Source organism: Grampus griseus, assembly GCF_964374135.1.
Source record: "Grampus griseus genome assembly, chromosome: 5".
In the NCBI taxonomy this organism is placed as follows: Eukaryota; Metazoa; Chordata; class Mammalia; order Artiodactyla; family Delphinidae; genus Grampus; species Grampus griseus.
The window spans coordinates 76,830,923-76,855,765 of record NC_138998.1 but is presented as its reverse complement, the minus strand read 5'-3'; the positions used below and the strand labels follow the sequence as shown (position 1 = coordinate 76,855,765).

The window sequence follows — 24,843 nt, the reverse complement described above, 5'->3', positions numbered from 1 at the left end:
GTACCTGGGTAGGCCAAAAGAAAAAAGAATAAACAGAGACAAAAGAATAGGAAAGGGACCTGCACCAGTGGGAGGGAGCTGTGAAGGAGGAAAGGTTTCCACACACTAGGAAGCCCCTTCAGGGGCAGAGACTGCGGGTGGTGGAGTGGGGAAGCTTCGGAGCCACGGAGGAGAGCACAGCAAAAGGGGTGCAGAGGGCAAAGCGGAGAAATTCCCGCACAGAGGATCGGTGCCGACTGGCACTCACTAGCCTGAGAGGCTTGTCTGCTCAGCCGCCGGGGCAGGCGGGGCTGGGAGCTGAGGCTAGGGCTTGGCTAGGACTGGCGGCGTGAACACAGCCTGAAGGGGTTACTGCACCACGGCTAGCTGGGAGGGAGTCCGGGGAAAAGTCTGGACCTGCCAAAGAGGCAAGAGACTTTTTCTTCCCTCTTTGCTTCCTGGTGTGCGAGGAGAGGGGATTAAGAGCGCTGCTTAAAGGAGCTCCAGAGACGGGCGCGAGCCGTGGCTAGCAGCGCAGACCCCAGAGACGGGCATGAGAGACGCTAAGGCTGCGGCTGCGGCCACCAAGAAGCCTGTGTGCGAGCGCAGGTCACTATCCACACCTCCCTTCCGGGGAGCCTGTGCAGCCCGCCACTGCCAGGGTCCTGGGATTCAGGGACAACTTCCCGGGAGAAAGCACGGCGCACCTCAGGCTGGTGCCACGTCCCGACGGCCTCTGCCACCTCAGGCTCGCCCCTCATCGTGCCCCTCCCTCCCCCCAGCCTGAGTGAGCCAAAGCCCCCGAATCAGCGGCTCCTTTAACCCTGTCCTGTCTGAGCGAAGAACAGACGCCCTCCGGCGACCTACACGCATAAGCGGGGCCAAATCCAAAGCTGAACCCCGGGAGCTGTGCGAACAAAGAGAAAGGGAAATCTCTCCCAGCAGCCTCAGGAGCAGTGGATTGAATCTCTACAATCAACCTGATGTACCCTGCATCTATGGAATACCTGAATAGACAACGAATCATCCCAAATTCAGGAGGTGGACTTTGGGAGCAAGATTTATTATTTTTTCCCCTTTTCCTCTTTTTGTGAGTGTGTATGTGTATGCTTCTGTGTGAGATTTTGTCTGTATAGCTTTGCTTTCACCATTTTTCCTAGGGGTCTATCTGTCCATTTTTTCTTTTGTTTTTTTACTTAAAAAAATTTTTTTTCTTCATTAATTATATTTTATTTTAATAACTTTATTTTATTTAATCTTAGTTTATTTTATTTTATTTTATCCTCTTTCTTTCTTTCTACTTTTTCTCCCTTTTATTCTGAGCCGTGTGGATGAAAGGCTCTTGGTGCTGCAGCCAGGAGTCAGTGCTGTGCCTCTGAGGTGGGAGAGCCAAGTTCAGGTCACTGGTCCACAAGACACCTCCCAGCTCCATGTAATATCAAATGGTGAAAATCTCCCAGAGATCTCCATCTCAACACCAACACCCAGCTTCACTCAACGACCAGCAAGCTACAGTGCTGGACACCCTATGCCAAACAACTAGCAAAACAGGAACACAACCCCACCCATTAGCAGAGAGGCTGCCTAAAATCATAATAAGTCCACAGACACCCCAAAACACACCACCAGACGTGGACCTCCCCACCAGAAAGACAAGATCCAGCCTCATCCACCACAACACAGGCACTAGTCCCCTCCACCAGGAAGCCTACACAACCCACTAAAACAACTTTAGCCACTGGGGAAAGACACCAAAAACAACAGGAACTACGAACCTGCAGCCTGCAAAAAGGAGACCCCAAACACAGTAAGATAAGCAAAAGGAGAAGACAGAAAAACACACAGCAGATGAAGCAGCAAGATAAAAACCACCAGACCTAACAAATGAAGAGGAAATAGGCAGTCTACCTGAAAAAGAATTCAGAATAATGATAGTAAAGATGATCCAAAATCTTGGAAATAGAATAGAGAAAATGCAAGAAACATTTAACGAGGACCTAGAAGAACTAAAAATGAAACAAGCAACGATGAACAACACAATAAATGAAATTAAAACTACTCTAGAAGGGATCAATAGCAGAATAACTGAGGCAGAAGAACGGATAAGTGACCTGGAAGATAAAATAATGGAAATAACTACTGCAGAGCAGAATAAAGAAAAAAGAATGAAAAGAACTGAGGACAGTCTCAGAAACCTCTGGGACAACATTAAACGCACCAACATTCGAATTATAGGGGTTCCAGAAGAAGAAGAGAAAAAGAAAGGAACTGAGAAAACATTTGAAGAGATTATATAGAAAACTTCCCTAATATGGGAAAGGAAATAATTAATCAACTCCAGGAAGCACAGAGAGTCCCATACAGGATAAATCAAAGGAGAAACACGCCAAAAAACATATTAATCAGGCTATCAAAAATTAAATACAAAGAAAATATGTTAAAAGCAGCAAGGAAAAAACAACAAATAACACACAAGGGAATTCCATAAGGTTAAGAGCTGATCTTTCAGCAGAAACTCTGCAAGCCAGAAGGGACTGGCAGGACATATTTAAAGTGATGAAGGAGACAAACCTACAATCAAGATTACTCTACCCAGCAAGGATCTCATTCAGATTTGATGGAGAAATTAAAACCTTTACAGACAAGCAAAAGCTGAGAGAGTTCAGAACCACCAAACCAGCTTTACAACAAATGCTAAAGGATCTTCTCTAGGCAAGAAACACAAGAGAAGGAAAAGACCTACAATAGCAAACCCAAAACAATTAAGAAAATGGGAATAGGAACATACATATTGATAATTACCTTAAATGTAAATGGATTAAATGCTCCCACCAAACACAGACTGGCTGAATGGATACAAAAACAAGACCCATATATATGCTGTCTACTAGAGACGCACTTCAGACCTAGGGACACATGAAGACTGAAAGTGAGGGGATGGAAAAAGATATTCCAGGCAAATGGAAACCAAAAGAAAGCTGGAGTAGCAATTCTCACATCAGACAAAATAGACTTTAAAATAAAGACTATTACAAGAGACAAAGAAGGACACTACATAATGATCAAAGGATCGATCCAAGAAGAAGATATAACAATTGTAAATATTTATGCACCCAATATAGGAGCACCTCAATACATAAGGCAAATACTAACAGCCATAAAAGGAGAAATCAACAGTAACACATTCATAGTAGGGGATTTTAACACCCCACTTTCACCAATGGACAGATCATCCAAAATGAAAATAAATAGAAACACAAGCTTTAAATGATACATTAAACAAGATGGACTTAATTGATATTTATAGGACATTCCATCCAAAAGCAACAGAATACACATTTTTCTCAAGTGCTCATGGAACATTCTCCAGGATAGATCATATCTTGGGTCACAAATCAAGCCTTGGTAAATTTAAGAAAATTGAAATTGTATCAAGTATCTTTTCCGACCACAACGCTATGAGATTAGATATCAATTACAGAAAAAGATCTGTAAAAAATACAAACACGTGGAGGCTAAACAATACACTACTTAATAACGAAGTGATCACTGAAGAAATCAAAGAGGAAATCAAAAAATACCTAGAAACAAATGACAGTGGAGACACGACAACCCAAACCCTATGGGATGCAGCAAAAGCAGTTGTAAGAGGGAAGTTTATAGCAATACAATCCTACCTTAAGAAACAGGAAACATCTCGAATAAACAATCTAACCTTGCACCTAAAGCAATTAGAGAAAGAAGAACAAAAAAACCTCAAAGTTAGCAGAAGGAAAGAAATCATAAACATCAGGTCAGAAATAAATGAAAAAGAAATGAAGGAAACAATAGCAAAGATCAACAAAACTAAAAGCTGGTTCTTTAAGAAGATAAACAAAATTGATAAACCATTAGCCAGACTCATCAAAAGGGAGAAGACTCAAATCAATAGATTTAAAAATGAAAAAGGAGAAGTAACAACTGACATTGCAGAAATACAAAAGATCATGAGAGATTACTACAAGCAACTATATGCCAATAAAATGGACAACCTGGAAGAAATGGACAAATTCTTAGAAATTCACAACCTGCCAAGACTGAATCAGGAAGAAACAGAAAATATGAACAGACCAATCACAAGCACTGAAATTGAAACTGTGATTAAAAATCTTCCAACAAACAAAAGCCCAGGACCAGATGGCTTCACAGGTGAATTCCATCAAACATTTAGAGAAGAGCTAACACCTATCCTTCTCAAACTCTTCCAAAATATAGCAGAGGGAGGAACACTCCTAAACTCATTCTACAAGGCCACCATCACCCTGATACCAAAACCAGACAAGGATGTCACAAAGGAAGAAAACTACAGGCCAATATCACTGATGAACATAGATGCAAAAATCCTCAACAAAATACTAGCAAACAGAATCCAACAGCACATTAAAAGGATCATACACCATGATCAAGTGGGGTTTATTCCAGGAATGCAAGGATTCTTCAATATACGCAAATCAATCAATGTGATACACCATATTAACAAACTGAAGGAGAAAAACCATGTGGTCATCTCAATAGATGCAGAAAAAACTTTTGACAAAATTCAACACCCATTTATCATAAAAACCCTCCAGAAAGTAGGCAGAGAGGGAAATTTCCTCAACATAATAAAGGCCATATATGACAAACCCACAGCCAACATCATCCTCAATGGTGAAAAACAGAAAGCATTTCCACTAAGATCAGGAACAAGACAAGGTTGCCCACTCTCACCACTCTTATTCAACATAGTTTTGGAAGTTTTAGCCACAGCAATCAGAGAAGAAAAGGAAATAAAAGGAATGCAAATCAGAAAAGAAGATGTAAAGCTGTCACTGTTTGCAGATGACATGATACTATATAGAGAGAGAGAATCCTAAAGATGCTACCAGAGAACTACTAGAGCTAATCAATGAATTTGGTAAAGTAGCAGGATACAAATTTAATGCACAGAAATCTCTTGCATTCCTATACACTTATGATGAAAAATCTGAAAGTGAAATCAAGAAAACACTCCCATTTACCACTGCAACAAAAAGAATAAAATATCTAGGAATAAACCTACCTAAGGAGACAAAAGACCTGTGCAGAAAATTATAAGACACTGATGAAAGAAATTAAAGATGATACAAATAGATGCAGAGATATACCATGTTCTTGGATTGGAAGAATCAACATTGTGAAAATGACTCTACTACCCAAAGCAATCTACAGATTCAATGCAATCCCTATCAAACTACCACTGGCATTTTTCACAGAACTAGAACAAAAAATTTCACAATTTGTATGGAAACACAAAAGACCCCGAATAGCCTGAGCAATATTGAGAAAGAACAACGGAGCTGGAGGAATCACACTCTCTGACTTCAGACTATACTACAAAGATACAGTAATCAAGACAGTATGGTACTGGCACAAAAACAGAAATATTGATCAATGGAACCTGACAGAAACCCAGAGATACCCACGCACATATGGTCACCTTATCTTTGATAAAGGAGTCAGGAATGTACAGTGGAGAAAGGACAGCCTCTTCAATAAGTGGTGCTGGGAAAACTGGACAGCTACATGTAAATGTATGAGATTAGAACATTCCCTAATACCATACACAAAAATAAGCTCAAAATGGATTAAAGATCTAAATGTAAGGCCAGAAACTATCAAACTCTTAGAGGAAAACATAGGCAGAACACTCTATGACATAAATCACAGCAAGATCCTTTCTGACCCACCTCCTAGAAAAATGGAAATAAAAACAAAAATAAACAAATGGGACCTAATGAAACTTCCAAGCTTTTGCACAGCAAAGGAAACCATAAACAAGACCAAAAGACAATCCTCAGAATGGGAGAAAATATTTGCAAATGAAGCAACTGACAAAGGATTAATCTCCAAAATTTACAAGCAGCTCATGCAGCTCAATAACCAAAAACCAAACAGCCCAATCCAAAAATGAGCAGAAGACCTAAATAGACATTTCTCCAAAGAAGATATACAGACTGCCAACAAACACATGAAACAATGCTCAACATCATTAATCATTAGAGAAATGCAAACCAAAACTACAATGAGATATCATCTCACACCAGTCAGAATGGCCATCATCAAAAAATCTAGAAACAATAAATGCTGGAGAGGGTGTGGAGAAAAGGGAACACTCTTGCAGTGCTGGTGGGAATGTGAATTGGTACAGCCACTATGGAGAACAGTATGGAGGTTCCTTAAAAAACTACAAATAGAGCTACCATATGACCCAGCAATCCCACTACTGGGTATATACCCTGAGAAAACCATAATTCAAAGAGAGTCATGTACTAAAATGTTCATTGCAGCTCTACTTACAATAGCCAGGGCATGGAAGCAACCTAAGTGTCCATCAACAGATGAATGGATAAAGAAGATGTGGCACATATATACAATGGAATATTACTCAGCCATAAAAGGAAACGAAATTGAGTTATTTGTAGTGAGGTGGATGGACCAAGAGTCTGTCATTCAGAGTGAAGTAAGTCAGAAAGAGAAAGACAAATACCATATGCTAACACATATATATGAAATCTAAAAAAAAAAAAGGTCATGAAGAACCTAGGGGTAAGACAGGAATAAAGACACAGACCTACTAGAGAATGGACTTGAGGATATGGGGTGGGGGAAGGGTAAGCTGTGACAAAGTGAGAGAGTGGCATGGACATATATACACTACCAAACGTAAAATAGCCAGTGGGAAGCAGCCATATAGCACAGGGAGATCAACTCAGTGCTTTGTGACTACCTAGAGGGGTGGGATAGGGAGGGTGGAAGGGAGGGAGACACAAGATGGAAGAGATATGGGAACATATGTATATGTATAACTGATTCACTTTGTTATAAAGCAGAAACTAACACAGCATTGTAAAGCAATTATACTTCAATAAAGATGTAAAAAAACAAAACAAAAAAACAAAAAAAACCATTGCAATAAAGCAATTATCATAATAAAGTGAGCCACACAAGTTTTTTGGTTTCCCAGTGCATATAAAAGTTATGTTTTGGTTTAACAGTGCATATAAAAGTAGTCTCTTAAGTATGCAATAGTATTATGTCTAAAAAAACCATGCACACATCTTAATCTAAAAATAATGCTGTTAGGGAATTCCCTGGCGGTCCAGTGGTTGGGACTCCATGCTCTCACTGCTGAGGGCCGGGGTTCGCTCCCTGGTGGGGGAACTAAGATCCCACAAGCCGCAAGGTAAGATCCCTCAAGCCGCAAGGCACAGCCAAAAATAAATAAATAAAAATAAAATTTTTAGTTATAAAAAATAAAAATAATGGTGTTCGAAAAATGGCACCAAAAGACTTGTTTAATGTGGGGTTACTACAAAACTTCAATTTCTAAAAAACAGATGCAGTATCTACAAAGCGCAATGAAGCAGAGCAAAGTGCAATAAAACGAGGAGGTATGCCTTTAACTGAAAGTTTGTACCCTTTGACCAACACCTCCCCATGTCCCCCATACCCCAGCCCCTGGCAACCACAATTCCCCTTTGTTTCTGAGTTCAACTTTTCCGATTCTCCATTAGCAAGACCATACAAAATTTTTCTTTCTCTGTCTGGCTTATTACACTTAGCACAACACCCTCCACGTTAATCCATGTTGTCACAAATGGCAAGGTTTCCTTCTTTTTTATGGCTGAATGATATTCCATTGTATACATAGTTATAAAATCCTATTTTAAGCTAATAACAACTTAACTTCGATGCTATACAAAAACTCTATGCTTTTACTTCTCCATCCCCTCATATTTTATGCCTTTAATATTACAATTTACATTTTATCTTATGTATCTATTAACAAATTATTGTAATTATAGTTATTTTCAATGTTTGTCTTTAACTTTTATATAAAAGTGATTTGCATACCACCATTACATTCAGAATTCTGAATCTGATTATAAATTTACCTTTACCAGTGAGTTTTATACATTCATATGTTTTTACACTGTTAATTAGCATCCTTTCATTTCAGCTTGAAGAACTCCTTTTAACATTTATTATAATGCACGTCCAGTGGTGATGAATTTCCTCACCTTTTGTTTGTTTGGGAAAGTCTTTATCTTACCTTCATTTCTGAAGGACAGAACTACTTGGTATAGCATTCTTAGTTGGCAGTTTTCTTCTTTAAATATTTTCAATATATCATACCATTCTCTCTGGAAAGTTTTTGCTAAGAAATCCACTAATGGCCTTTTGAGGTTTCCTTGTACATGACAAGAGTCTTTTCTCTTGTTGCTTTCAAAATTCTGATTCTTGGATTTTTGACAGTTTGTTGTGTCTAGATGAAGTCATTTTGGGGTTGTACCTGTTTGGGGTCCTTTTAGCTTCATGTCCATATCTCTCGCCATATTTGGCATGTTTTTAGCCATTATTTCTTTAAATAGACTTTCTGCCATTTTCTCTCTCTCTTCTCCATCTTGGACTTCAATAATGTATATGACGGCATCCCGTAAGTCTTGCAGGGTTTTTTCACTCTTCATTCTTTCCATCCCCCCAACCCCCACCCCCCCTCCTCTGGATGCATAATTTCAAATGACCTATCTTTGAGTTCACTGATTCCTTCTTCTGCTTGATCAAGTCTGCTTTTGAAGCTCTCTATTGAATTTTACAGATCACTCATTGTATTCTTCAGCTCTGGGATTTCTGGGTTTTAGGGGGCTTGGGGGGCTTTTTAAAAACGGTTTCTGTTTCTTTGTTGAGCTTCTCATTATGTTCATGTATTGTTTTCTTTATTTTGTTCTGTTGCCTATCTGTGTTTTCTTGTAGTAACTGAACTTCATTAAAAGGATTAGTCTGAATTCTTGGTCAGTCAGTTCATAGATCTCTATTTCTTTAAGTTTGGTTATTGGAGCTTTATTAGTTTCTTTGGTGGTGTCATGTTTCCCTGATTCTTCATTATTCTTGCATTCTGGTGTTGGTGTCTGTGCATTTGAGGAAGCAGTCTCCTCTTCCAATCCTCACATTTGCTCTGGCAGAGAAAGACCTTCACTAGTCAGGCTAGCTTGGGGCTCTAGAAAGGGCCAGCTGCTAGAGTCCATAGGAGGGCAGGCAGGGCCTCTGGTTGGGTGGGGCCACTGGCTCAGCTCTGCATTCAGGCAGGACCACTGCCTGAGCTGCCTGGTCAGGTGGAACTGCTAGCTGGGGTCCATGGATAGGCATGACCACTGGCTGAGCTCTGAGGTTGGGGAGGGCTGCTGCTTGGGTTCTCTGGTCAGGCAGGAACAAACTGTACTCCCTGGCTGGTTGGTGCTATTAGCTGGATTCCATGTTCAGGTGTAGACAGAGACTGTGCTCCACAGTTGGGTTGCCCACAGGATGAACTCTGTGTTCATGCAGGACTCCAGGCTATGTTCCACAGTCAGGGTCCCTGGTCAGGCAAGACTGCAAGCAAGCTCTGCAGTCTGGTGGGGCTGCTGGCTTGGCTCTCTTTTTTTTTTTTTTTTTAATTAAAAGGTTTTTATTATGACCTTTATTAAGAGCTCATAAATCACATTCTTAATCTGGCTCTGTTACTACTTTTTCCCTCCACAAATTCTCCCAAAATTATAAAAAATAAAAATGTATAAATATACATTGAGGATTATGCACAGGCCACTAGCCAGGGATGCCAGCTGGGCAGAACTGCTCACCCTGCTTCCTGGCCAGATGGGGACATCATTCTGATGCCACAGTGAGTGGAATCGCTTACTGGCCTCTCTGATTGGGTGAGGTGGCCAGGAGAGATGCAGAGCCACTGCCATGATCCACACACTGGTCACTGTGAGCCCCGCCCACTTTTTTGTTACTAGCTGACCCTTGGTGGTCTAGCCTTGCCAATTCTCCCAGGGTTCTCCATGAGGCGAGACAGAAGTGACCTTCCCAGGGAATACTCCAGAATGCTGAGGAAACTGGATGACTACCTTGACTCTCTTCACCCCACTGGAGAAACTGGATGCCTCAGTGTGGCACTGTGCTTGCTTGAAGGAGGGGCAACAGAGTCAAAGTGAAACCACTGTTCTTAGTGTTCGAATGTGGCCTCTCTCAGTTTTTGTGCTCTAAGAGAGTGTTTTAACCTCACCACCAGGTTCTGGGATTTTCAGAAAGGCATTCTTGACTGTGAATAGTTGCTAATCTGTATTTTTGATGAGGACTAGAGCCAGGGATCTCCTATACCACCATCTTGCTTACACCAGTCCCTACATCTGCTCTTAATTGCAAAATTAAGTATTTATTTCTGGTCAGGTTCTTCCCAGAGAATATGATCTCAAACTTTATTTTACTCAATTCTTATCAAAAATATTTGTTATAAGAAATAACATTTATAAAAGATTACCTAATGTAGACAAACTTTTAAAATTCCTAATTGCATTTACTATAAATATTTTATCAAGAATCTAAGTCCCATAGTATCTTTATAAGACATTTCTCTTAGGCAATAAAATGCAATGCTTCTCCTAAATTTTTTTGTTTTTTATCTTATGAATATTGAGACTAACAAAGCTTCCCTCTTTGCTACAGCTGCTAGACAGCCCAGAACCAATGTTGGGCACAAAAACTGTACATGACTTAATGGTGTTCTTGTTTATGTACCAACATTTGCTTGAGTTTTACATTATGATCTTATCTTTAATTTCCAGATATCTCATTGTCCTTTGCTGTGTTCTTACGTCACCTCAAATACTTTTTGAAAGAAAGTTGGAGAAAAAAGACAAGTAGGCAAGTAGATTGAAAAGGTCACTAGAACATTTAGCTTATTACTTTACAACAATTCTTCTTACTTCTTCTCTACTCCCACCAGTACTACCTAGTCAAGGGAAGCAGGCAAGATATTCCCTTAGGGTATCTTTGATGCTCAGGATTCTTATAGGTATTTTCTCCCCATTTTCACAAATATAATAATGAAGAAAGCAGAACTTACCAGATAAACAATATGCAGATCATTTTCTAAAACAAAGCCCTTCATTGCTCTTTGGAGGTCAGCAAAAATATCTAAAGTATCAACTGGAGAAAGTGAAGAAGAAAGAGTTGCCGAACCAAGATGTGTTGGATGATACACACTTCCTGATTTGGGATTGGGGGTGGAGAAATAAAGGACCAAATGTTAAAAATAAAATAAAACAAATGCTGTCTTTTGGCATTCTATAATTAACATTTTAAGACTCTGATAAATTTTACAAACAGAATCCAATGCATGGATATTTATTAGCAGGCTCTATGCTAATTGTCTGATGTTGCTGAACACAGCACTGATTTACTAAAAATGAGTTGAAAAGTCAGTTTCCTTTTATACTGCTGAAAAAGTCAATTTCCTTTTACTAAGCAGTCTTAGATACTCTAAATCACTAAAGGTGAAAAAGTGAGTAAGCTGCAATTAAGAATAATTTACCTTCTGTTCCATCACTAGCTTCAGTAATCTGGATGAATTCATTTTCTAGTAGCCACATTACACAGGCCTCAATTGCTCCAAGTTGAACAGAATCTTTATTTTTCTGAATTCCCTGCTTCCCTTCTTTCATACTTGCAGCCAAAAATGTGCAAGAAGCATAAGTTTGTATGTCCTGTGATGTACTTGCCACGCCACCAACTATTATCTGAGACAAGAGGTTTGAAATATTCTGTAACTTTTTAATAAGACACATAGGTCCTCAAAATATAAAAGAAATAACTTTGTTCCCTTAAAATATTATCAGCATCTTAATGTAGAGACTCTTTATTAACTCTTCCACCATCATTCATTACAAAGGTAGATAACACCTACTGACAACATGAAAAGTTTTCCTTAAAAGTAGATATAGCATGTTCTCATAAATGAAAATAAATGAATCATTATCTATCTGAAATGTGGGAATTAACAACATAATTAAATAATATACATCTATAAGTATATAACATATATAATATAAAGGGGGTGTTGATGGTTCATGGCCATGAACCAAATCAATTCTTCTCATCCTTCCTTTTTTAAATATGTGGGCATATATGAATGCAAGCATTGAATACTCCCCACCTAGAAGAGGGGTGAGAATCAGTGTAGAAAAAGATGAAAGTGGCATCTTATAGATATCATTTTCCTCAAACTATTCTATTACATATACTAATCTGCCCCTTGTCTTCTGTCATTTAAAGTATACTGGAAACATAACAAATCAGTCTAAACAGAGCTATTTCATTCTTTTTAATGACAGCAAAGCATAGTTTTACCAAGATTTGTTTAGTTTTAATAGTATTTTAGTTGTTTCCAGTTTCTTCTTATTACCAATAGAGCTATAATAAACATTCTTGTATCTTTAATTTGATGAAATTTCACAAATACATCCCTAGGTAAAATTCCTAGATGTGAATCTGCTGGATAAATGTCTTTGTGCATTTTTAAAAAAATTCTTAGTAGGTATGGCCACGTTTCTCTCCAAAAGAGTTTCAGCACTGTATGAGTGCCTACTTTCTACAGTCTTACCTACCCTGTGCTATCAATTACTTTCTTTTTTTTTTTCAAACAGAGCTAAAGGGGAAAAAACGAGAATGAGTACAATACCAGTCCTCCAGCACCAGCAATGAAACCAACAGCAAGGCATGCTGGTATAGGAATAGAAACTTTTTTGGATGAATACATTAAACAGTTAAAAGGGGTTATCTTTGAGGACTCTGAGCAAAAGGCTTTATTTTTCACTTTAGATACTTCCGTCTGTAAAAGTTTGCAACTTCTAATTGTGTATTTGTAATTTAATTTTATTTTAATGTCAACAGGTATTATCTGGATGGAGGAACTATGGTCCATTTTTGTCATCATTTTTTTTTTTTTTTTTTTTTCCAGTACGCGGGCCTCTCACTGTTGTGGCCTCTCCCGTTGCGGAGCACAGGCTCCAAACGCGCAGGCTCAGCAGCCACGACTCAGGGGCCCAGCCGCTCCGCGGCATGTGGGATCTTCCCGGACCGGGGCACGAACCCGTGTCCCCTGCATCGGCAGGCGGACTCTCAACCACTGCGCCACCAGGGAAGCCCTGTCATCATTTTTTTAAATTCAGAAAATAATAAAGAACATCTAAAAAATAACCATCTGGCATTTGTGATTTAATACACTGTTTTGAAGTAGATTCGTATGGCACTAGCTGTATTAAACTCCAGGAAATAACTATATAAAGTAGAAGAGGTTCAGACTTGGGAAGGCTATAAATAATCTCATAAAGAAACACAAAACTAAGATTTCTCACATATTAAAGTTCTATCATTGTACTACAGGAACAAAAAAGCAAATGGTGATTTAGTGAACTCTCTCTTACCTCCAGAATAGCTCTTATCATGCTCGAAGTTACTTCTCCTTCTTGTCTTTGCAAACAGCTGCGAACAGGTTTTAGAGATCCCTGAAGTAGAGCGATACCTTTTGATTTCTCAGAGTTTTTACAAATTAAGATACTCTCACCTATAATCAAAAAAAACTATACAGTTGCAGAATCCCAACACGTTTACATAAAATACCTGCTAAAGAGAATTTAAACTGGCTTGTTTAAAAGGAGACAAGAGATAGTGGTTGTTATAGTCATATAATTATCACTAATGTTTTTATTTTCTGAATTTTGGATTGAAGGGGATCAGAATATGCTACACCAAAATATGCCACTTTAGCATAAGGATTATTTTGACCTGAAGCCAATTGGGAAGCAGCAAACATAGAAAGAGCTCTTTGCTTTCTCCTTATTTGCTTAGAAGCAGGACATAAATTTCTCTGTGAAGGTGTTCCCCTTCCTGTCTCTCACAGCAGGAGGACAATTCTTATCACTGGAGACAAAAAGTCAGTATTGAGATGGGTGTGCACAAACCTCACTAAAGAAACCTTAACTTGCATTAAACTCCAGCATATATCTACCTTCCCACAATGTACCACCCCCTAGAAGCCCAAACCCCTTTTCCTTTGTCTTGTCACTTCTCTACAATTCATCAACCTTTGTTAAAAGGGTATATAAGCCCCCAGCATCTAACTGCTTCTTTAGATTTTTATTTTTCTATTAGGGACTCTGTGTATGTAAAAAATTAAATATTAACATCAAGTCAAATATGTATGGCTTTTTTCCTGTTAATCTGTAATTTGTCAGTTTCATTTGCAGGCACTAGGCATAGAACCTAAGAGGGTAGAGGAAAAGTTTTTTCCTTCCCTACAGGATTAACTATTGTTATTGAATAATTAAGTATATAATAGTAATAGATATTTTGAAAACTATAAAGGAAAATGCAGATGCAATTTATTACTGGTTATGAAACTGCATACCAGTCCCTGTGTCCCTGTCCTTTGAAGTAAAAAGCTCCCAGGCCTCCCCTCAGTCTCAAAAGGCTGGCTCAAGAGTTAATGATGTGACAGCCTGGAGGGGTGGGATAGGGAGGGTGGGAGGGAGGGAGACGCAAGAGGGAAGAGATATGGGAACATATGTATATGTATAACTGATTCACTTTGTTATAAAGCAGAAACTAACGCACCATTGTAAAGCAATTATACCCAAATAAAGATGTTAAAAAAATAAAAAAATAAATAAATAAAAAAAAGAGTTAATGATTAGGAAATGCGAAGGTGTAGAAACAAAGAATAGCTGTTGGGCCAGGAAACTGGTAACAATTTAGACTATAAACCAGCCACAAAGCAGAGTCACCGAACTCTCAGTTCCCTGAAAGATATAGATAAAAGGTCTAACACACGTTCCTAAGTTGTTCTATAGGAAGCAGACCCCCAGATGAAAACTGCTGACTACAAGCATGTAGACCCCAGACCAGCTGAACCCAGAAAACTGGTGATGCTTGAAACTTCACCTTGATGCCAACCAATCCGAGAATTGTGCAAAAGCTGCTCATGCACCCAGAAGCACCCTCCCTCACACTGACTTTAAAAGCTCTTTGCCTGCACCAAGATGTTAAGATCGTTTTTAAGGACGCTAGTCCACCATCTTCTCCTTCTCAGTTAGCTGGCTTTTTCGAATAAAGTCACTTTCCTTGACTGAACACCTTGTCACTTGACTTACTGGCCTATCGTGTAATGAGTAGCCAAACCTGAGTTCAGTATCAGTTATACATGATGATAATATAAAATCAAAAATATTAACAGATACCTAGAAATCACATTATAACACTCACTAATTTAAATGCTTTAGGCTATTGAAACAATCAAGTGAACAAAAATATGTGAAAGCACTTATTAATTAAATACATATACAGGACTTCCCTGGTGGCACAATGGATAAGAATCTGCCTGCCAATGCAGGGGACACAGGTTCCATCCCTGGTCTGGGAAGATCCCACATGCCATGGAGCAACTAAGCCCGTACTCCACAACTACTGAACCTGTGCTCTAGAGCCCGCGTGCCACAACTACTGAGCTAACGTGCTGCAACTACTGAAGTCCTCATGCCTAGAGCCCATGCTCTACAACAAGAGAAGCCACCGGAACGAGAAGCCTGCGCACTGCAACGAAGAGTAGCCCCCACTCACCGCAACTAGAGAAAGTCCGCATGCAGCAACAAAGACCCAACGCAGCCACCAAAAAAAAAAAAAATTAAACCTTAAAAAAAGTCACTAAGAAAAAAAATATACAATTTATACAAACATAAACACTTATTACAACAATTAAAACTAGAGAAAACTATTTTTTTTCAAAACTATTTTTTTTTCAAAAATGAAAAAAAATATACAATTTATACAAACATAAACACTTATTACAACAATTAAAACTAGAGAAAACTATTTTTTTTTCAAAAATGAATCCAATGAAAGGAGGCAGTAAATAAGATATTCAACAGGCAAAATGAAGGCCATTTGCATTAGAGAAAAACAGAAATAACAGTAGGATTGTGGTGGACTATACTAACCACCCAGGCAGAGAGAAAATACAGATGATGCTTTCTTAACACTGCCAAATTGAGAATCAAGATAGGAAAAATATAAGGAACTATAAACTTGATAACCATTGGTTATTTACCCCAAATATAACTACAAAAACATAGGTGCCATCAGAACAAACAAACAAAAGCCAGCTGAATAAAATATACCACCTGGCTCTTGTGATAACTATAAAACAACCCAGCTTAAAACAAAAAAACTACCTAGAAAATGGATCAACTAGCATTAGCAACAAGGTTAAAAAGCCACTTTGAGCAGTGTAAAGCTCTTCCAGGCTTTGATTCTTCAACAAAATAGACAACCCTTTTTCAGGATGAGCAAGATTTATGAAAATGCCCAAAATAATGCCAGTATATATGTCCAGATCCCATTCCCACCTGCCTAGTGAGGCTGTATCCATATTATAATTGAGAAGTCAATTAGAGTCAAATCATTCATAGATTTGATATAGATAGATCTGCAAACTTTTTAACTGCAAGTCACTGTTTTGGCACAAAGCACCATCATCCTACACTGGAAGGTTCCAAAAAATCCAAAGAGAGATTAAAGAGTCATCTAAATAAAACTCCATGAACTATCCAGGAAATATTAATATCATTTATAAAATGCAAAGAAGTTACAAAAATGCTACAAAAAGAATGACCAAGTATTTAAATCTTCATAGTTGATATGAAACCCTTTATTTGCACATTCTCCACTTAAAGAAATTCTGAGCAAGCCATATGCCACCTAAAATGGAACATTATGCAAAGTCAAAATCTCAGAAGTTTCCAAGACCTCAGAAACAAAGTTGTTGTGGTATATTTTAGTATTGTTTGAATGTTATCTGATTTAAGGCTTGATATGAGTCCAGGGTGCCAACCTTCCTATTATTCTTCCCCATGAGAAAGATAAGCACAAGCTAAGAACATAGCAAGGCAAATAAAACCTCCTTATCTTTACATCACCTTGAAGACCCTCTGGCCTTGAAAGAAGAGTATCTATGTAAAATGAACTTACACTCCACTCTCCAGAGTTGTGAGTCTACTGAGAAATGAAAATTGGAGGAAGGACAGAAGGAGGCAGTTAGGAATGAGAAGGAAGCCTCTTAGCTCTTCCTCCCGCCCTTTTAAAACACATAAATGTAATCTGCATATTTCGTAGATAAAGTAAGAGACAGAAGTAGGATAAACTTCTTTGATGCCTTTAGTAAGAGAAATCCAATGAGTTGGAAGGTTTGTTTAATCAACAAACTTCTTAGGGCTTAAAAGTGAGGCAGACCAGTGGCCCTTCAGGGATTACATACAGACGAATCATTTGCTACTAGGGCTGAGACTAATACTTGCCCCTAATAGCCATTCTCTCATTCTTTCTTTAATAAAACCCCTAAATGTTAGATGAACACAGGGTCACTCAGCTAGATTATATTCACCAGCTTCCCTGTAGTCAGGGAATGTAAACATATGACTTAGTTCTGGCCAATTGTGTGTAAAGAGAAATACTAAGTGCAACTTCTGGGAAGTGTCCTTAAAGGGTAGGATGGGCCCTTTACTTCCTCATCTCTCCTTCCTGATGACTGAAATGCAGATGTGATAACAGAGACTGGAATAGCCATCTTATACCACAAGATAGAAACTATACTGCTGAACACGGAAAAACAAACTAGAAGAAAGAAAGTGTGACAGAGAATGTTCCTCTCAAAGTTCTTTAATGTTAGAAGACTCAACAATTTAGTCATACTCAGAATAATGTAGCAGGCAAGAAATAATATTTGCTGCTATCTTCATATTTAATTCAAACAAGCCTCTTCCCTATTGCTTAAGACAAAAGTTTTGTTTGCATTGCTGGTAATATTATCATTACTTGTTGATACAAAATAAGAAACTGAAAAAGTGTTTTCAGAGCCAGCACCAATTTAGAAAGAGAAAGAGGGTACATGAAGTTCCTATTCCAAAAGTGTGCGAGTACTTCCCAGCTCTCAGCATCCCTATTTGAACTCTTACAGCAGGCACCTAAACAGAATTAATACCCATATAAATTAATCCCTTCACTAGCACAAAATAGTAGATGATACTGGAAATTAAGTCATCTTACAGCTAATGTGATGTCATCTAACATAATACTGAATCATTTCACTGTATATAATACAAAAGAAAATCTTGATTCTACATTACTAGACAATCAATAGTTGATGATATGAAAATTTTAAGTTATAGTCATATAAATATTAAACAAATCCAAAAGGATGACATTAGTGTTTTGGATAACAAAGAAATACAGCATGATAAGAAATGGGTTGCCATTCAATTTCAGGTAGACTGACACTGTCCTTCAGCAACACTATTACAAAATTCAAACTCACTTACCTACTGTGTCTACTCCTTTCCTGCCAGCACGACCAACCATCTGCTTGTAAGTAAGAATATCTAGAGGTCGACCACTGAAAATAGGAGTCCGAATGATTACACGACGTGCAGGTAAATTCACCCCAGATGAAAGAGTAGAAGTTGCTGCCAAGACCCGAATCTGACCTTGACGGAAGGCTCCTTCAATGATATCCCTCTCCTCAAAAGTAAGACCTAAAAAAAAGAAATTACAATAGCATATATTTATTAACATATAATGAAAATATTGTACTTGATCACTTATAAATGGATCCGAGAATCTGTTACAAGCATGTAAAGATTTTTTTCAAGCTATTGTTATGACTGTAAACAAAGAAGTAATCAAAGTCTACCAATTTAAGAGTATAATCTGCCAACCCTTGTACTGTATACTGTACTTCTATCTCATCTTCTAGACCAGGGGTTGTCAAACTTTATCTGTAAATATTTTAGGTTTTGCAGGACAGATGGTCTCTGCTGCAACTACTCAACTCTACCACTGTCACATGAAAGCAGCCGCAAAACAAATGGGCAAGACTGTGTTCCAATAAAACTTTATTTACAAAAACAGCTGGATTTGACCAGCAGACTGTAGTTTGCTGACCCCTGCTCTAGACAAGAACTCCTTGAAGGTAGAGACATGCCTTATGACAGTATCTGCAGGGTCTATCCAACACCATGGTGAGACACATAAATAAATGTCTGAAAAATAAATACATGAGTAAATGAAAAACAGCATATAGAATACACACTTATGTGGCTTATTTTTTATTTTCTTTTATTTTAAGAAAAATCAAAAGGATTGGGATTCTAGTTTGTAAATAAGTTGTGGGTCCACCGGTATTCATTTTACTAGTATGCATTATAAGTTATATACAATGAAAATATTCTTTTATGTGTTTGTGTGTATGGGTATATATATATATATTTTAAAAATTTATTTATATATAGCACGATAAAAATTTTAAATAAATTGAAAAGGTTAAGTTCCTAATCATAGAAACTATATATTCTTTTTTTCTTTTTTACATCTTTATTGAAGTATAATTGCTTTACAATGGTGTGTTAGTTTCTGCTTTATAACAAAGTGAATCAGTTATACATATACATATGTTCCCATATCTCTTCCCTCTTGTGTCTTCCTCCCTCCCACCCTCCCTATCCCACCCCTCCAGGCGGTCACAAAGCACCAAGCTGATCTCCCTGTGCTATGCGGCTGCTTCCCACTAGCTATCTACCTTACGTTTGGTAATGTATATATGTCCATGCCTCTCTCTCGCTTTGTCACAGCTTACCCTTCCCACTCCCCAGAAACTATATATTCTTAATCATATCCTCAGCATATATCATCATTGACAGATCATACCCTGAAAGAAATTATTTAATTCGGTGACTGTCATAACCCTTGCAATTTTGACAACCTAGGTATTTGGTTTTTAAACACTTGTAGCCCTCTCAAAATACAATACGACAAATTCTAAACTTAATTTGATTTTGATATACTCGTGAGAATATTTCCAATACCCCTTGAGATAAAAGGAAGCAGAGTGGCATAAAATTAGGATAGCAAGTACCACTCTAACCTAATTTTTAAGAAAACAAAGTATAGAAAGGTAATAATTTTAGAATTCATTTCCCCAATGGTACAAAAAAGCTTATATCCAGTATTTATATACCATACAGATAAGTAAACCTACATGTTATTCTTGTTTAACCTTAATCACACAATTTCTTAAAATAAAATCTAAGAGTATTAAGTGTGGTTAACAAGAAATCAAATGCAAATCAAATATAAAAATGAAGAAATTATAAGGATTCTTGGAGGGGGCTTCTTAATAACATATTATAAATACGGATACCTGCATGATGAAATGCTACTCCCCATGGCACAGTTTTTTGTAATACAGAGTCCAGTCCTGAAGGCAAACGTTTTAACTGATCCATCACTTCTAGGAGGCCCTTTTGTTCCAGTATCACTGGTGGAAGTTCAGATGATCTTACCAATCCTGTCACAAAAAAATCATCAACACTGTCACCTCCCCTTGGACCTCTTTAACTGCTATCTGCCTGAGTCATGACAGAGGGCAATGGTTCTGAAACTACTACTTATAATAATCACCTGGACGGGGCTTCCCTGGTGGCGCAGTGGTTGAGAGTCCGCCTGCTGATGCAGGGGACACGGGTTCGTGCCCTGGTCCGGGAAGATCCCACATGCCGCGGAGCGGCTGGGCCCATGAGCCATGGTCGCTGAGCCTGTGCGTCCGGAGCCTGTGCTCCGCAACAGGAGAGGCCACAACAGTGAGAGGCCCGCGTACCGCCACAAAAAAAAAAAAAAATCACCTGGACATCTTTTAAAAATACTGATGCCTGGCATTCACCTCTGGACTTTGTGATGCGATGCAACCTGGACATAACGATTTTTAAATCTCCCCAGGCAATTCTAATGTGTACCAAAGTTTAGGAAACACTATATTAGGGTGAGATCAAGCCCACAGGAGGAGATCAAAGAAACAGCTGAAGGAAGGAGAAAATTACAGATACTACCACTCAGAGACTAAAAATCAAAATCCTCGCTCAAAGTGTGCCCCACCCCCCAAACCAGCAGTGTCAGAATCACATAGGAGCTTAGTTCTAAATGACAATTCTTCTAGCCTTTTTGGCACCAATGTGGTAATTAATCATACATTACCCTCTGTTTTTGCCTCTATGTGTAACTTCCCCCAGAAGACCTTCTTAGATGCAAGAACTATGTTTGCTTAAAGAATTTCTTAGAATTTTGGATTTCTGAACTAGTAAACCTTCTCATAGAATGTATCTTATATTTTATATATTTTTAAATCTTTTAGGTAAACTTTTCCTCAAATTTTGAGGATCCATAGAGGGTTGCCAAAGTTTTATTTCTCTAAGAACAATTTAAAATTTTTTTAAAATTATCATTGATTCCTTATTTCAAAAAAAAAGTTATTTTAACATAAAAAATCAGTAGGGATAATTTCAAAATTTAAACTTCATCTTTATGAAAAATGTGCTGCCATGTCTTTACTTTTCTGGTGAAAAGTTCATCATAACCCAGGCTCCAGTCTAAGCACTAGGATTTGGGAACCACTGCTATAAATCAAAATAACAGAGCCTCAAGCAAAGAAAATATTAATAATGTTTCTGGTTATTAAGAAATGTAAGTTATCATGGTTCACATAAAAAATATAAGTTGGCATAATAAGAAAGTATCAATTAAGAGGGAACTAGAAGAGATATTAAAACGTTGGATCAGAGTCTACCCAATATAACTTCAGGCAAAGTTTACTTATTGGAGCTAGGCTTGAGATATCCATCACCTGTCCTCAAGATGCCACTGTCATAACAAAGTCATAAAATATCACAGTATTCTGTAACTAGAACTGGTCTCTGTCTTCCCTACACTTATCTTTGACCCCAAGGGACCATAAGCTAGTACTCATCCTAGAATCAGTAAAAATATATACTAATGGTTATAGCAATATACTAGATCAATACTCAGCAATAAAAAAGAAACAAATTGATAAAAGTAACAATCTGGATGAATCTTAAAAATATTATGATGAGTAAAAGAATCCAGGCACAAAAGACACACACACACAATATGATTTCATTTACTACATGAAATTCTTAGAAGACACAACTAATCTAGAGTGACAGAAAATATATGAGTGGTTGCCTGAAGCTGGGGATAGAGGGAGGAGATTGACAGCAAAAGAGAACATTTTAGAGTGACAGAAATGTTCTACATGTTGATCACAGTGGGGGAGTTAAACAGGTGAACACATTTGTTAAAATTCATGAAGTTACACACTTCAAGTGGGTACATTTTATTCCACATAAATTCCACCTCAGTAAAGCTTTTAAAATATTGGGTTGGCCAAAAAGTTCATTCGGCTTTTTCCATAAGATGTTATGAACAAACTTTTTGGCCAACCCAATACATGTGTATATATGTATATGTACGTGTGTGTGTGTGTGTGTGTGTGTGTGTGTATGATTCTTTTTAGAGTTACAGTTTGGAAATATAAAAAAGATATGACTGCTTTCCCCCAAAAAATGTGTATATGTGAAGTTTTTTATACAATTTAGGGGCTTTGAGGTCAACCTCTCAAAGCTCATGGATCCTAGATGAAGAACCTCAGTATATATCTGTAGAAATCCAACATTTTAAAATTCTGAAGATTAATCTAAATGTGTGTACACATTGTCTGTAAGGAGGATAAGGAGATGATTAGTCACAAAAGCATAGTTTTACAAAGGAGTATACAGTAGGCAGGTGGTGGCAATGATGAAAGAGAGCCATGCTTTGCTAATATAATTATTAACATTACTTTCAAGCAAATGTCCTAAGTATGGAGGCTTTCACTGCTATCAGTAACTTACCCTCAGCTTGATGGTGTAGACTGTAAAACGCATAGGCAATGATATCTGCCAACTTCTCACACCATTTCTTTGACGGACAGAAAAGTAATACTGAATGGTTATCACGAATGGTCTCATAACATAAACTAACAACATGGTCCTCATCTCCCTAAAAAAGAAAGAGAAGTTGCCACTGTAGTAGTACTTTCAAAACATTTTCATATCATTTTAAAGTCATTCATTTTGCTTCAAGGGAAAGGTTTTTCTACTCAAAGGCATGATAAAAATCAGTTACACAAAATCAGTAATAAAACAAAGAAAAAGCAGAAAGAGAAAAGAAGAAAATAAACTTCCTTATGATGCAAGGTGAGTAGGAAATATCTTATATTCATTCAACTAATATTGACTGACCTCCAACCCTCAAGTAATGGGGATATTATGGTGAGTAAAAGAAAGTCAAGGTACTATCTTTAAGGAGTTTAGGTCTCACTGGGGAAACATTAAAGTACTAAACAAACAAATGTAAAATACAATCATAATACGTACTATGAAAGAGAGTTTTATGGTGTTTTGAAGCCTCATATTTGACATAAATTTGAAAGATCTGAAAGAAAGGTTTCCCTGAGAAACTGATGATTTAGCTGAGACGTGAAGAATGGGAAGCATTATCCTAATGAAAGGTAACTGGGGGACAGAGAACACATCTCAAGCAGAACAAAGAGCATTTGTAAACACCCAGTGGTGGCCCAGGGAGTTCTCAAAACTGGAAGGTGAGTGTGTGTAACTGGATTAATTCATTAATCCATTCACTCATTAAGCAAATATTTACTATGTGCCATATATTGTTCTAGGCACTGCAGATGGAGAATAAAGCAGAAAAACAGCTCTGCCCTCGGAGTTCTTCTACTCCAGTAAGAAAAGATAGATAAAAACAACAAGATAAGTAAAACACGTAGTATGTTCAATTTTGAAAAGTGCAAAGGGGAAAAATAAAAAGGGAAAATAGGAGGAATGGGAGAACACAGCAATTTAAATAAGGTGGCCAAGGAAAGTCTGAGAAATTGATATTTGAGTAAAGGTCCAAAGGTGAAAGGGTAAACCCTACTGATGCCTGGGGGAGAAAGCATTCCAGATAAGGAGAACCTGAGGTGGGAGATTCTTGGCATATTATGGAATAGCAAAAAGGCTACCGAGGAAGTAAGAAGGAATATAGAAACTGAAGTCAGCGCACTAAGGGAGTGGGGCAGATCATGCAGGGGTTTGTAGGCTACTTTAAAGATGTTGGCTTTCATTCTAAATGAAACAGGGAACCATCACAAGTTTTTGAGCAGCATGTGATATTCATTTTAAATAGGTCACTAGCTCTTGATTTAAGCACAGACTGAAGGGGACAAAGTAGGAAGCAAAGAGATCAATTATGAGGCTATTTCAAAAATCCAGGTAAGAGTTGTAACATTTAAATGAGGTGGAGGCATAGGCATGATAATAGAAGAAGATTAACAGGAGAGTAGATGAATGTGTTTACTTATATGCTTAAGGTAACCAAGGCACAGTCAGGTGAAATTTGGGGTACAGAGCGAAGCAACTAAATAAGATTCCATACCAGGCATGCGGAAGCTACAAATGCATACCTATGACAGTACTAAAACACATGAATTTAGTCCTATTCCTAGTTCTAAACTTACCCTTAACTTTTTCAGTACTCAGAGGCACTGCTCGGCATAAAAACAGATCCCTCACAGCACAGATCATGAGTCAGTCCTTTAACCTCAGGACTGAAGAATCAGGCTTAGAAAAATATTGTGAACTAAACGTTTTTAAGTGTATTTAGGGGTGTGGGGAGGGGATATTTCTCAGGCCCTTCCTAGGTGCTAGGCAATTCTTTTAAATCAAATTTCATTCTTACAATACTAAATACAAGTATTATATCCCATTTTATAGATGAAGACACTACATTCATTGAAGTTATGTGATTCAACTAATATCATAGCCATATCAAGTATCCCTATGAAGTATCAGAAGTAGGTCTTTCTGACTCCAAAAAATGATTTTTCCACTCTCCTATATTATACCTACAACATTAAACAAAAGGTCAATTTTCCACATTAGTGTTTAGTGTAAACAAAGCCATAAGAAAATCTTTTTCCTAGTTAAAAAGAAAAATCTACACAATTTTATACTTACACTTACAGGAAATGATAATACTTAAATTTAAGAC

General features: G+C 37.8%; 1 protein-coding gene across 1 annotated transcript in view; it reads right to left on the bottom strand.

Annotated features, from left to right (window-relative positions):
* The window catches only part of POLQ (DNA polymerase theta), a gene marked incomplete at both ends in the record, with an annotated part of 114,029 nt that overhangs the window by 74,465 nt on the left and 14,721 nt on the right, over positions 1–24,843 (bottom strand). Inside the window, 6 exons of the mRNA XM_082654665.1 lie at positions 10,925–11,067; positions 11,393–11,597; positions 13,284–13,423; positions 18,228–18,440; positions 20,105–20,251; positions 22,647–22,794. Of these exons, the coding sequence (XP_082510791.1) occupies positions 10,925–11,067; positions 11,393–11,597; positions 13,284–13,423; positions 18,228–18,440; positions 20,105–20,251; positions 22,647–22,794 (996 nt within the window). The remainder of the gene's footprint in view (positions 1–10,924; positions 11,068–11,392; positions 11,598–13,283; positions 13,424–18,227; positions 18,441–20,104; positions 20,252–22,646; positions 22,795–24,843) is intronic.